Source organism: Lytechinus pictus, chromosome 3 (genome assembly GCF_037042905.1).
Source record: "Lytechinus pictus isolate F3 Inbred chromosome 3, Lp3.0, whole genome shotgun sequence".
NCBI lineage: Eukaryota > Metazoa > Echinodermata > Echinoidea > Temnopleuroida > Toxopneustidae > Lytechinus > Lytechinus pictus.
The window spans coordinates 31,713,803-31,726,640 of NC_087247.1; the positions used below are offsets into that span (position 1 = coordinate 31,713,803).

Here is a 12,838-nt window from a genome sequence, read left to right on the forward strand (position 1 = left end):
GTCCATATACTTTCTAAGTTATGATGTCATTTCAAAAACTTAACCTTAGGTTAAGATTTGATGTTGACGCCGCCGCCGTCGCCGTCGGAAAAGCGGCGCCTATAGTCTCGCTCTGCTATGCAGGCGAGACAAAAATTGATGAATAATGATAAATACTTGGCTGATAGGATGTTTTAGAAATGGTATAAATGAACCATTTGGTGGTAATTGAGGCTCCCCAAAATGCCGGTATGAAGCATCGCTCATGTTCAGTGAATGTTATTTGGGCGTGAAACCACACGACATTTAATAGAATGTGACACAGCGGTCTCGCTTTTGCTACGCAAAAAATCACTGGGTGCGTCACAAGAACTAGAGTGTATTCCATCGTGACACTGGTCAAGTAAAAACCATGCAAATGCACATGTACTACAGAATTTTATTACAATAATTAAGAAAGCCCAACCCAAGCCAAATTTTATTTAGAGTAGCTAAATTAAAAGAGAAAAGGATCAAGTTGATACAACAATTTGTGAAGTAGTGTAGTGATATACTTCATTACATAAAACTTAACTTGTACTTAAAACTGTGTTTCAGAATTGGAGCAACTATTGCATGAAATTATTGTTTATTAGTGCTGTGGAATTCGTGCACCCTACTATACACAAACTTGATCTACTGTATACTATAAATATTATTGCCAGATTAGAAAGGTAAGATAATCCTAAGAACGATCATATCCACCACGCTAATTTCAGGGTCAGATATGGTCTAAAAATGATCTTTTAAGGGGATAAAAGTTATGTGCTATAGTACATACTACATAACAATACCTCATAAGATGTGGTCTAAAAATTATCTTTTAAAGGGGTTAAAAATTACCTGACATATATGCATACTACATGTACAAAAAAATACCTCATAAGCTGCTGGGAATTCAAAGAAAGTCAGTAAGATAGCCTGCAGGAAACTGACCATTCAATTAGGAGGTCTTAGAATTTGAAAGTTGAAATCATGACAAGATATGCATTCAAAGGTTATGTAACTTTTCAGCTTAAAGGGATACTCCAGACTGAAAATATAATAAAATTCTGAAGAGAAAAAATTGAATTCTCAAGTTTATAGCAACATTTTGTGAAAACAGCTGTGCATGTGAGCTGATGATGCCATGTGCATTCCTTTTCTTATTTCATTACACGATAATTCATGGATTTCCATGCATGTGTGTAGAGCGTATCTCCCTTGTAACAAATTGAGTTTAATTACGTTTTTTAATATAAAAGAGATGTATTGGTATGCATGGATACATTAAAACTAATCCTACTACTATAAAAACTACTATAAAAACTAGTACTGTTATTGATAAAACCATCACTAGTACGAATACGAATACTACTACGATTAAATAAATAACATACAAATAAATAAATGATTGTAATAACAAGTGGAACGCCTCTGGCTGTCTCACCTGCATTACGCGATTTAATATAGCAGCAGTGCTAACTTTGAAAACTACTATAAAATAATCATTCACAAAAACACCATTCATATAATGACATAATACCACGTTCATTGACCATAAATGACATTTGAACGGTGACTTAAGACTTGTGAACTACACCCATGTCCACATTTCATTCACTCTATCCATAAACTTTCAAAGTTATGATCATGGCAATTCAACAATTACCCCAACATGGCCTAAGTTTATTGACCTTAACTGACCTTTGACCTTGGTTTTGTGACCTGAAACTCACAGGGGATATTCAGTGATACTTGATTACTCTTATATCCCAAGTTTTATGAACTAGATCCATAAACTTTCAGAGTTAGGATGGTAATTCAACAAATACCCCTAACACGGCCAAAGTTCATTGACCTTTAATGACCTTTGACCATGGTCATGTGACCTGAAACTCGTACAGGATGCTCAGTGATACTTGATTACTCTTATGTCCAAGTTTTATGAACTAGATCCATAAACTTTCAGAGTTAGGATGGTAATTTAACAAATACCCCCAACACGGCCAAAGTTCATTGACCTTGAATGACCATTGACCATGGTCATGTGACCTGAAACTCGCACAGGATATTCAGTGGTACTTGATTAACCTAATGTCCAAGTTTCATGAACTAGATCCATAAATTTTCAAAGTTATGATAGTAATTCAACAAATACCCCCAACTTGACCAAAGTTCATTGACCCTAAATGACCTTTGACCTTGGTCACGTGACCTGAAACTTGAGCAGGATGTTCACTAATACTTGATTAACCTTATGCCCAAGTTTCATGAACTAGGTCCATATACTTTCTAAGTTATGATGTCATTTCAAAAACTTAACCTTCGGTTAAGATTTTGAAAATAATTCTCCTAACATACTTGATTAATCTTATGTTCAGGTTTCATGAACTAGGTCCATATACTTTCTAAGTTATGATGTAATTTCAAAAACTTAACCTTAGGTTAAGATTTGAAGTTGACGCCGCCGCCGTTGGAAAAGCGGCGCCTATAGTCTCGCTCTGCTATGCAGGCGAGACAAAAAAGCGTCATGGAAAATGGATCATTTTACCCTGGAGGCATAAGGAGGTAAAATGTTGAACTACATGTTTATATTGAATTATGATTATTATTATGATTAGGGTCAGTCAGCACTTCAATTAAGGATTATGGTGATTGTGATAATTGAGTGAATGTAAAAGTAAATGTAAGACATGTTGATTAAGTGTTGATGTTCTGTAGCTTACTGTTTTGTTCATATTGTTTATTACATGTATGTACATGAGTATAAGTGTATTGAATTGTGTGTATTATGTGTATTGCTATCTAAAATACTCCATATTCTATGTTTATAAGTATGCGTTAACTTAAGTGTGCGTTAACTTAAGTGTATGTATGGATTACATCCGAATAATTCAGTCCTGTTTATGACTGCTAAATGCATGTTCATCTTAAAACAACACAGACCCTGCAGTTTAAATGAAAATACATGATACATCAAACATAGATAAGCCTGAGAAACTCAAGGTGTCATTCACTGTCAGCTCCTAGCTGGAATATAAATGATTTCGCACATGATACATGAATAAGGAACAACTGTGTTTTTGGCTTCCATTACAACTATAAGAAAATGTGAAGTTACTCAGCAAATGTATATGAATGGAATATATTAAATTCGAATACTTATATAAACATCAAGATTATGAGCAAAATGTATTGAGTAACACCTGAATTTAGAGTATAAATGGTGCAACTATTAGCAAAATGTATATTATTCAGTACACATTTGACTGTTGTAATTTCAAATAATTCATTGTTGATATTCTATTTGTAAGTAGTGTGTTCTTATTGAATGTATAGAAAAAACATCAATAAAAGGCTGTCTCAAACCCATGTTCTGTGATTTTTTATATTTAGTGATTAAGTAATGCAATATGGGTAAGGTTACTATCTAAATATTCTATCACAGGAGTGTTTAAGAATTATGCGCTTACTTTACTCAAGTACGCTTACATGTATGAATTCAGTCCTGTTTCTTTGTTGTGACAGCTGCATTCATGTTTACATGTATCTAAGACAACGCAGTCCCTGCAGTTTAAATGAAGTATAATGGTATACATGTATAACGAGGGTAGCGCTGCTGGCTTATGTCGCAATATCCTTAAGCTAGAGTAACTCAAAGTATCATTGACAGTCAGTGAGTTATAAGCTTCCACCACAACTATAGTAATGTTAAGTTACTGAATATCCTATTCATTGTATGAATAAAGTATATCATATTCAGATGCTAATAAACATCAAAACTATAAGTAAATTGCATATTACTCATTGACACCTATAGTTAGAGTATATAATATCCAGATAATTCAACATTAATATGTTGTTTGTTACAGCAGTGTTTGATGTACTGTGTAAGAAAAAAAAAAGGCTATGTCATATCTATGAAGTTATATGCAAAATATATGTACCTAATATGTAATACACTGCCATTAAAACATTCTGTATAGAACTTTTCAACAAGGGGGTCACTGCTAGTAGCCCTCTCGACTCTTATAAAAAGACAAGAGAGAGACAAGCATGTATGCAATGCATGCATGCGTTGATACTGATGCATGATCAGGGAAAGAGTTTTTTGGTTTCCAGATCATATTGTAAAAATCACAACTTCAAGAAAAATGTGCAAATACTGAGTAAGCATATATATGATATATCTTAAATCTGGATATTTCAGTCCTATTTGTGACTGCTAAATTCAAATTTATTGAACAAATCAGTTCTTGAAACATTTATAACTTGCATGAGCAAAGGAAGATTAACTGGATTCAAGTTCACCATTAATTATGAACATCACAAGTAATAGCAAAACGTGTATTACTCAGTAACATCTGTAAATTAAGTATGTTAAATCCAAATAAATGCAATATGGATATTTGGTTTAGGACTGCTGTGTTCATATCAGATGTTTAGAAAAAAGTAATGCATTCTCATACATGGGTTAGACTGCATTCCGAAATACTTTGCCTAAGTAGTGATCAAGTGAGTCGTTGTCAGTAAAGAATGCACACATAATACACAAGGAGTTATTAGTTTCCATTTCTCTACTGGTTTTCAACATATAAGAATTTAAGCAGAGAACATCAATTTATAAGCAATGTACTCTTCAGTACATCGAGTTTTATCTCAGAGTGTATTTTAAGGTGGTGAAATTCAAAAGAACGTGATTTTTATTAGGAAGTTCTGTTTCTCTTCATCGTTAGAGGACCGAGACTGCAGGTTGGTTCCAAACCAATATGTAGTGTACATGTGTTGTGTTTTCCTGTGATGTAAAAAGGATCATCTCTCATTCATGATAGTTATGTAGAAGACAAAGTATATAAGAGCATATGACCTATCTTTGTTTGCGAAGTTGAATGTTCATTGCAGTGAATCTCATTCATAAATAGGTGTTGTGAAAAAGAGAATTTGAATGTTGAGGACAGTAAATCTCCTTTATAAATAGGTGTTGTGAAAAAGAGAAGTTGAATATTGAAGACGGTGAACCTCCTGCATAAATAGGTGTTGTGAAGAAGAGAAGTTGAATGTTGGATACTTGATCTACTGTATACTATAAATATTATTGCCAGATTAGAAAGGTAAAATATGAAATCCTAAGAACGATCATATCCACCACGCTAATTTCAGGGTCAGATATGGTCTAAAAATGATCTTTTAAGGGGATAAAAGTTATGTGCTATAGTACATACTAGTTACTACATAACAATACCTCATAAGATGTGGTCTAAAAATTATCTTTTAAAGGGGTTAAAAATTACCTGACATATATGCATACTACAAAAAATACCTCATAAGCTGCTGGGAATCCAAAGAAAGTCAGTAAGATAGCCTGCAGGAAACTGACCATTCAATTAGGAGGTCTTAGAATTTGAAAGTTGAAATCATGACAAGATATGCATTCAAAGGTTATGTAACTTTTCAGCTTAAAGGGATACTCCAGACTGAAAATAATTATATCTGAATAAAGAAAATAAAAACAAATGAACAAAACAAAATATAAAATTCTGAAGAGAAAAAATTGAATTCTCAAGTTTAGCAACATTTTGTGAAAACAGCTGTGCATGTGAGCTGATGATGCCATGTGCATTCCTTTTCTTATTTCATTACACGATAATTCATGGATTTCCATGCATGTGTGTAGAGCGTATCTCCCTTGTAACAAATTTTCAGCAATGATAATCTTACATATCAGAGCAGAAGTCAATCTTTTATACATACATTCCTGAATTACAAAATTTAAATACAAACAATTTCATATCATAACATAAATAAAAATAATTGGGGATATGACATCATCAGCTAGCTCATTGAATATTCATGACATGAATGTAACAGTTTTACAGAAATAATGCTTAACTTTCAAATGTCACATATTCCATATCCAATATTGATGCAATTTTCAATTTTATGTTTGTCTAATTTGACTCTGTCTCTTCAAATCATTTTTTTTTTACCTGGAGTACCCCTTTAATCCAAAATCCTTTCATAATGTATCATAAGGATATTTGATTTACCTCTTTTTTTCTTTTTGCTGTGGCTATAACTTGTTAATAAACGTTAGTGATCTCACTATTCAAGACTCATTTTCACCATTATTCTTGAAAGATACTCATCAGACTTTCTCACATCCTCCAAGGTATTTCATAAGAAATTTCTCCATCAAGTCATGGCAAACTGCATACCATTTTGAAGCTTGGAATTTGCTTATTCCCACAAAGTTTGGAACAAGGAATGTCAAATTATTGGTTGTGTGGCACCTTTCAATGAATGAAGAATTCAGTGTCTGAGAAGTTTAAGAGATGACAACAAAAGTTGCGCAATCACACAGAAAGGGGTATAACACCAACACCTACGCCTCCTTCATGCGACTGCATCGGTGATACAAAAGTCCATACATCCTTTTGAGGATCATACATCTCTACAGTGTTCAGATTCGTAAGTCCGTCATAACCTCCAACTGCATACAGTCGCCCTCTATTGGCAACCAGAGCTACACGACTCCTTCGAGAGTTCATGGGTGCTGCATAGGTCCAAGCGTTTGCTACAGGATCATACACTTCAACGGTGTTGAGGAACTTCGAGCCGTCGTAACCGCCACAGATGTAGAGTTTACCATTGAAAGATGTGACTCCGAGACGACATCTCTTACTCTGCATGGGTTGTACCACTGTCCAGCGACCGGTGAATCGATTGAAGCACTCCACCTGGTAAAACAATTTCAAGGACAATATGTTCATACATTTATGTTTATACATTTACTGTAACTTAATCAATGAAATTCTCTATATTCAAAGCAAATTTTACCTTGCAAAAGAATCATTATCCAATACAGGGAATAATTTTCCAGGTATTGCATTGCAATTTGCTCCATATTTTTGAAAGACTGTACTTATTTGAGAGCTCTTCTCTTAGGACCAAAAATGCTATTCAAATTTGTAAAGCAAAATTATTCACTGCAATATGCATATATGAATCAAGTTTGGAGTTGATCTCTCAAACAGTTCTTGAATTATTGCAAGAACAAGATATATTTCAAGGTATATAATGAATTCTGTGACCTTTGAGATTGATAAACAAAAATCCGATCATCGTCACACCTTAATCCAAACTAACACCAATTTCGAAGTCGATCTGTTAAACAATTGTTTAGTTATGAGAACAGACGGATCCTACCTAAGCCTGGAAAAGACACTGAGAGGAACTACAATTTCCACACCAACAGTAAGGCTTTTGTACAATTCTAATAACTTCTTTTTGACTCCCTGTGGCTATTTTCCAGAAAATAAAGCTTGAAATTAATTGGATATCTTTTGAATTCAACTCTGAGGAATTAAATTTGCAACTCTTTATTTAATTTGAGTCAATTGAATAATATATTTATCGAGAGGCCAGTTGCAGAAACAGGAAGAGTTGCAATCAAATGTGACTTAAAATGTCAAACGCATCTTGACATTCAACCAATGAAATGCACGTATAAGGAACTTGTGCTTGATTTTTTCAGTAATGTTTAATCGCAACTCTATCCATAATAGCCCAAAGATAAGATACAAGGAATCTGTTAACTTACTGTGCTAAATATTTGAAGACCATCGTGTCCACCGGCAGCAAAGATCTCTCCACTGAGAACAGCGACACCAGCAGCACTCCTTGACTTTGTCATATCAGCAACAACATACCACCTGTTCAAAAATATGATAATAATAGTAGTAATGATAACAACAACACTACTACTGCTTCTCTACTACTACTACTATTACTACTTCTACTACTACTACTACTACTACTACTACTACTACTACTACTACTATTACTACTACTTCTACTACTACTACTACTACTACTACTACTACTACTACTACTACTACTACTACTACTACTACTAGTACTACAATTACTACTACTACTACTACTACTACTACTACCACTACTACTACTACTACTACTACTACTACTACTACTACTACTACTACTACTACTATTACTACTACTACCACTACTACCACTACTACTACTACTACTACAACTACTATTACTACTACTACTACTACTACTACTACTACCACTACCACTACCACTACCACTACTACTACTACTATGGCTGTACAAAATTTCATCTAATATCCACTCGGTCTAACACAACTTAGGCTTTACGGTTAGATGAATTGTTTATGGACCAAACTTTCATTAGACAAAGTAGAAATTAGACCAAGTGGGCATTAGTCTTAGTAGGTATTAGACTAAGTGTGCTGTAGACCATATTGGTAGTAGGCCTGTGAGTTTAGCCTATGACTTGTTAGACTATCCAAAAAATAGACCAACTTCTTGTCAACCTAGTGAATGTAAACCATGCAAACATGGGGTATTGTAGTATGTACTTACTTGTTAGTTTCTGGGTCATAACATTCCACAGAGCTGAGAGATGATATCCCATCATACCCACCACAGGCATAGACACGGCCATCTAGTGCTGCTACTCCAAGGGCACTTAATATATGACAAATACATGAAATAGTAATTAGATTCATATTAGTGAATAAATAATCATTTACATTTATATGATGAAGTAATAATAAGGGTAATTAATAGACATCACGGCCATCTAATGCTACTACTCCAAGGGGGCTTAATTTATATGAAATAATAATTACATTCAAAGACGAATGTATAATATGTATTAGACACAGCCATCTAATGCTTGTTACTCCAAGGGCACTCAATATATGTCAAATACATCACAGGATAATTATATTCAATGATAAATGTGTAAATATTAGATGCTGTCATCTAATGCTTGTTATTCCAAGTGTGCTTAATATATGACATATACATGAGATAATAATTACAGGGTGCGACATAAGCGCTTGCCCGATTGCCCGGGGCAAGTAAAAGTTAGAGTCGGGCAAGTGTTTTGAAGCAAAGACAAAAACTGCTTGCCCGAATCGGGCAAGCAAAATTCTCCTATGGAAATTATATTTTAGAAAGATTCCCCATATTTCACCATCAAAATATAGAAAAGAAAAAGAGATAAAAAAAAAGCAATATCATTAATTTCTTCTTTCAAAAAAGTTTATAATTCGAATTGCAAATTTTGCGCCATTTTCTGCAATAAACACACAGCTCAGAGACGTACACACACACACAGAATCAATGGCAGTCTAGCATACCTAGCTAGCTAGTGCCTAGTCCACGCAGCCGATGCATTTAGTAAAGTTTCTACGGTGTACGGTGTTGCACGAACGAAGTTTGCTATGGAAGAATCTCCCACAGAACTGTCAAAATTCACATATCTCACCAATGAAAATTCTTGTAATGTCCATATTTCCTAAAAATTGGGGTTGCTCTGTCATTTGTAAGCAGTAAAAGGAGAAATTTTCACTTCTGTTATGCTTCAAAAAGATCGGGTTTCGAATGATCGTCTGTATCGCACACACTGAAATACATTGTTTGACAGTCCCACATATGCATTTGTGTGTATGTTGATAAACGTGGTTTCTTTCGTAACTATTTTTTTAGCCAAGGAAATTGATAAATTTTCTTCTTTATTTTATGACTGGATAGTTTGAGCTTTCTTTCTGCCTATCTTTCCTTCTTTTGAATCTCTCTTTATTTCTTTAAATTCCCTTCCTTCTTTTGTTCATTTTTTCTGTTACTATAGCTGTCTTTCTTTTTTTCATTCTTTTCTTTCTATCTTTTATTTTTTCTTCCTTCCATTCAACCTTTGTTTACCTCTTTCTTTAATCCTTCCTTCTTTTTCCCCTTCCTTTCATTCTTTCTTACTGTCTTCCTTCGTCCATCCATTCTTCACCTTTTCTTCCTGTCTTTTTCTTCCTTACTTTCTTCATCCCTTTCATTCTCGCTTTTCTTTCTTTATTTCTTTCTTTCATTCCTTCCTTTCTTTTTGTCTTTCATTCTTTCTTTCTCCTTTCTTTCCTTCTTTCTTTCTTTCTTCCTTTCTGTTTTTCTTTATTTCTGTCTTTGGTTCTTTTGATCTTTCTTTTTCCATCCATCCTTTCTTTTCTTCCTTATTTTTTCTTTCTGCCTTCCTTCATCTCTTTCCTTCATTTCTTTCTGTCTTTCGTTGTATCTTTCTTTTATTTTTTTATTTTTTTCCTTCCTTCCATCTATTCTTATACCTTTTCTAACTTCCTATCTTCCTTCTTTCCTTTCTCTCGTTTGCTTTCTTTCCCTTTTCCTTCCTTTCTGTTTACCTTTTTCTTTCTTGTTTTCCTTTTATTCATTCCTTTCTTTCCTTCCTCTCATTTTGTTTTCTATTTTTTTTCTTTCTTTCTTTTTTCTTTCCATCCTCCTTTCCCTTCTTTCTTCCTTTCTTTTTTTTTTCTTTCTTCCTTCCCTTATTTCTTCGTCCTTTCTGTCTTCTTACTTTTTTTTCTTTCATTCTCTCCCCCTCTCTTCATTTTTTTTTCTCTGGTTATTTTCAGTGATTTCCCCTTTTTTTTATTGTGTGTCCTATTCCCCTCCAAAATATATGGAAAATATATGAGATTAGGAAATTAATTAAAGAGCATATTTACCATTTATTTTGTCATGATGTTCAAGATAAAAAAAAAAAAAAAAAAGAAATACAACTACAAGGTACATCAGTAGTCATGTTGAAAAATGTATTTTTAAAGCCGTCAATGGTATGGTATGTAAAACTATAAGGCTATATCTTGTTTTGAAGCAATAAAACTTCGTTTTGAAGGATTTTTTCAGGCAAGTGAAATCTATATTCGGGCAAGTATTTTCCAACTATTTGAAAATTTACTTGCCCGACTGGGCAAGTGCTTCAAAAAATCTATGTAGCACCCTGTAATTATATTCAATGATAAATGTGTAAATATTAGATGCTGTCATCTAATGCTTGTTATTCCAAGTGTGCTTAATATATGACATATACATGAGATAATAATTATATTCAATGATAAAATGTGTAATAAAAATTAGATGCGGCCATCTAATGCTACTAATCCAAGGGCGCTTAATAATATAAGACAAATACATGAAATGATAATCATATTCAATGATAAATGTGCCACAAGTATTAGGCACAGCCATATACATGCTGCTACTCCAAGGGTGATTAATATACATGAAATAATTAGATTCAATGATAAATGATAAATCAATGATAAAATGAATAAATCTTCTATGATTCTATGTACTTGGTCCTAAAAGTTTATATCTACCTTCTCCTATGATTCATGGGTGCTACATCCCACCATTCATTGCTAATAGGATCAAAGACTTCTACTGTGTTCAGTCTAGAATGACCATCATATCCTCCTACAGCATATAATCGTCCTGATAATACCGTTACGCCAACCCGGCTACGTCTCGTTGTCATCTGCTTGGTCACACTCCAAGTCTCGTTGACAGGTTCATAGACTTCTACTGCATTCAATGATTCACCTAGTGTGCATTGAAGAGACATTGGCAATTTTTAGTACTAATTGATTAACGTTGAAAACGTGTGACCCTCCACCTTGAAAACCAACAATAATTTAACAGGCAAGGTCTTCCAAAATCAAAATTAGAAAAAAAAATCCATATCTGAAAGTCTTTTCTCAAAGCTATCAAAATATAAGTTAAAAAGTTAAACCAAACAAGAGATACAAAGATTTCTTTGACACCATCAAATGCCTGTCTACGAGTTGTGAATATTTCTTACAAATAATTTTGATAAAGTAGAAAATTCCAAGACAGTGAAGAGTTTTTTTTTTTCTTTCTTGACTCTGAAAGAACGATTTCTAGAACTTTCAGTTCCAGTTACTATTCACATCAACACAAACGGTAAACAAAATGGCTAAACAGTTACGCTTTCAGCAGTCATGTGAATGGTGGTTAAACGTTTTGACTCAGCTATAATCATGGCCATGAGTTTTTATGTGAAATTTGACAAACCTGAGCGTGTTAGGCCTCCTACTGCATAGATAAGACCCGAAATGTCATTGCAGCATCTAGGTTTGGTGCGTTTACTTTGAAGAAGAGAACGTCTTTCTGGCATTAAATGGTAGTCTTTAGCTTCGTCTACTAGGTCCCTAAATGGATTGATAGAAAACCAAATACTATCTATTATTGTATAACACCTACTTTGTTTGTTGTACGCGAGCAAATGAGAGGCTGAATGTCAAACATTTGTACCGTTGCACACAAGATGTACCATCCAAAATGTACCGTTGCACGGCTTGAGGAGGTGACGTTACAATACGATTTAATTCATTGCGCTCAGTAAAAATGAAGTTGCTCTTGTATTTGTTTTCAATAATTGTGCTCCCTTTTCATACATTACTGCAGGGAAAAACTTGTGTTTCTTTTTCGTATTTTCGCTAAATTCCGAGGCGTTGTACAACACAAGTAGCGAATATTCTTATTCGTGCAATGGTGCGAGATTTCGCATGTGGTGAAAGAAAGAGATGCTTTATTCAACTCGGTTAACGCCTCATTGAATAGAGCATCTTTCACCTCACGCGAAATCTCGCACCACCGCACTCATGCCTATTCGCTATTTGTATACTGCAAAATCAAATTAGCAGCCAAAGGCTGAATTGCAGAAACTTATGCAGGGTTTAAGTTTTAATATACAGTGCGTCCCAAAAAAAACTATACACTTTTGAAATGGCTGCCAAATAAAAAAATGTAGCACTTTGGGGGAAAAAGTTATAGATATGGAAAGCCAATAAAGTCAACTTTCAAATGACACCAAAAAGTTGGAAAACTATTCATGCTTGAGCGAGCACTGCCCACTTAAACAATGGGTATGAAAATTAGGGTGGGCTGGAATTAGCCTTCCAATTTATGTCAGTTT

General features: G+C 34.1%; 1 protein-coding gene across 1 annotated transcript in view; it reads right to left on the reverse strand.

Moving 5' to 3' along the window:
* Positions 1-525: 525 nt before the first annotated feature.
* LOC129257440 (kelch-like protein 18) overlaps positions 526-12,838 on the reverse strand; it is a 28,857-nt gene continuing 16,544 nt past the window's right edge. Inside the window, exons 6-10 of the mRNA XM_054895761.2 lie at positions 11,935-12,071; positions 11,220-11,442; positions 8,413-8,517; positions 7,601-7,712; positions 526-6,737 (exon numbers count right to left, since the gene is read on the reverse strand). Of these exons, the coding sequence (XP_054751736.1) occupies positions 6,354-6,737; positions 7,601-7,712; positions 8,413-8,517; positions 11,220-11,442; positions 11,935-12,071 (961 nt within the window). The 3' untranslated portion in view covers positions 526-6,353. The remainder of the gene's footprint in view (positions 6,738-7,600; positions 7,713-8,412; positions 8,518-11,219; positions 11,443-11,934; positions 12,072-12,838) is intronic.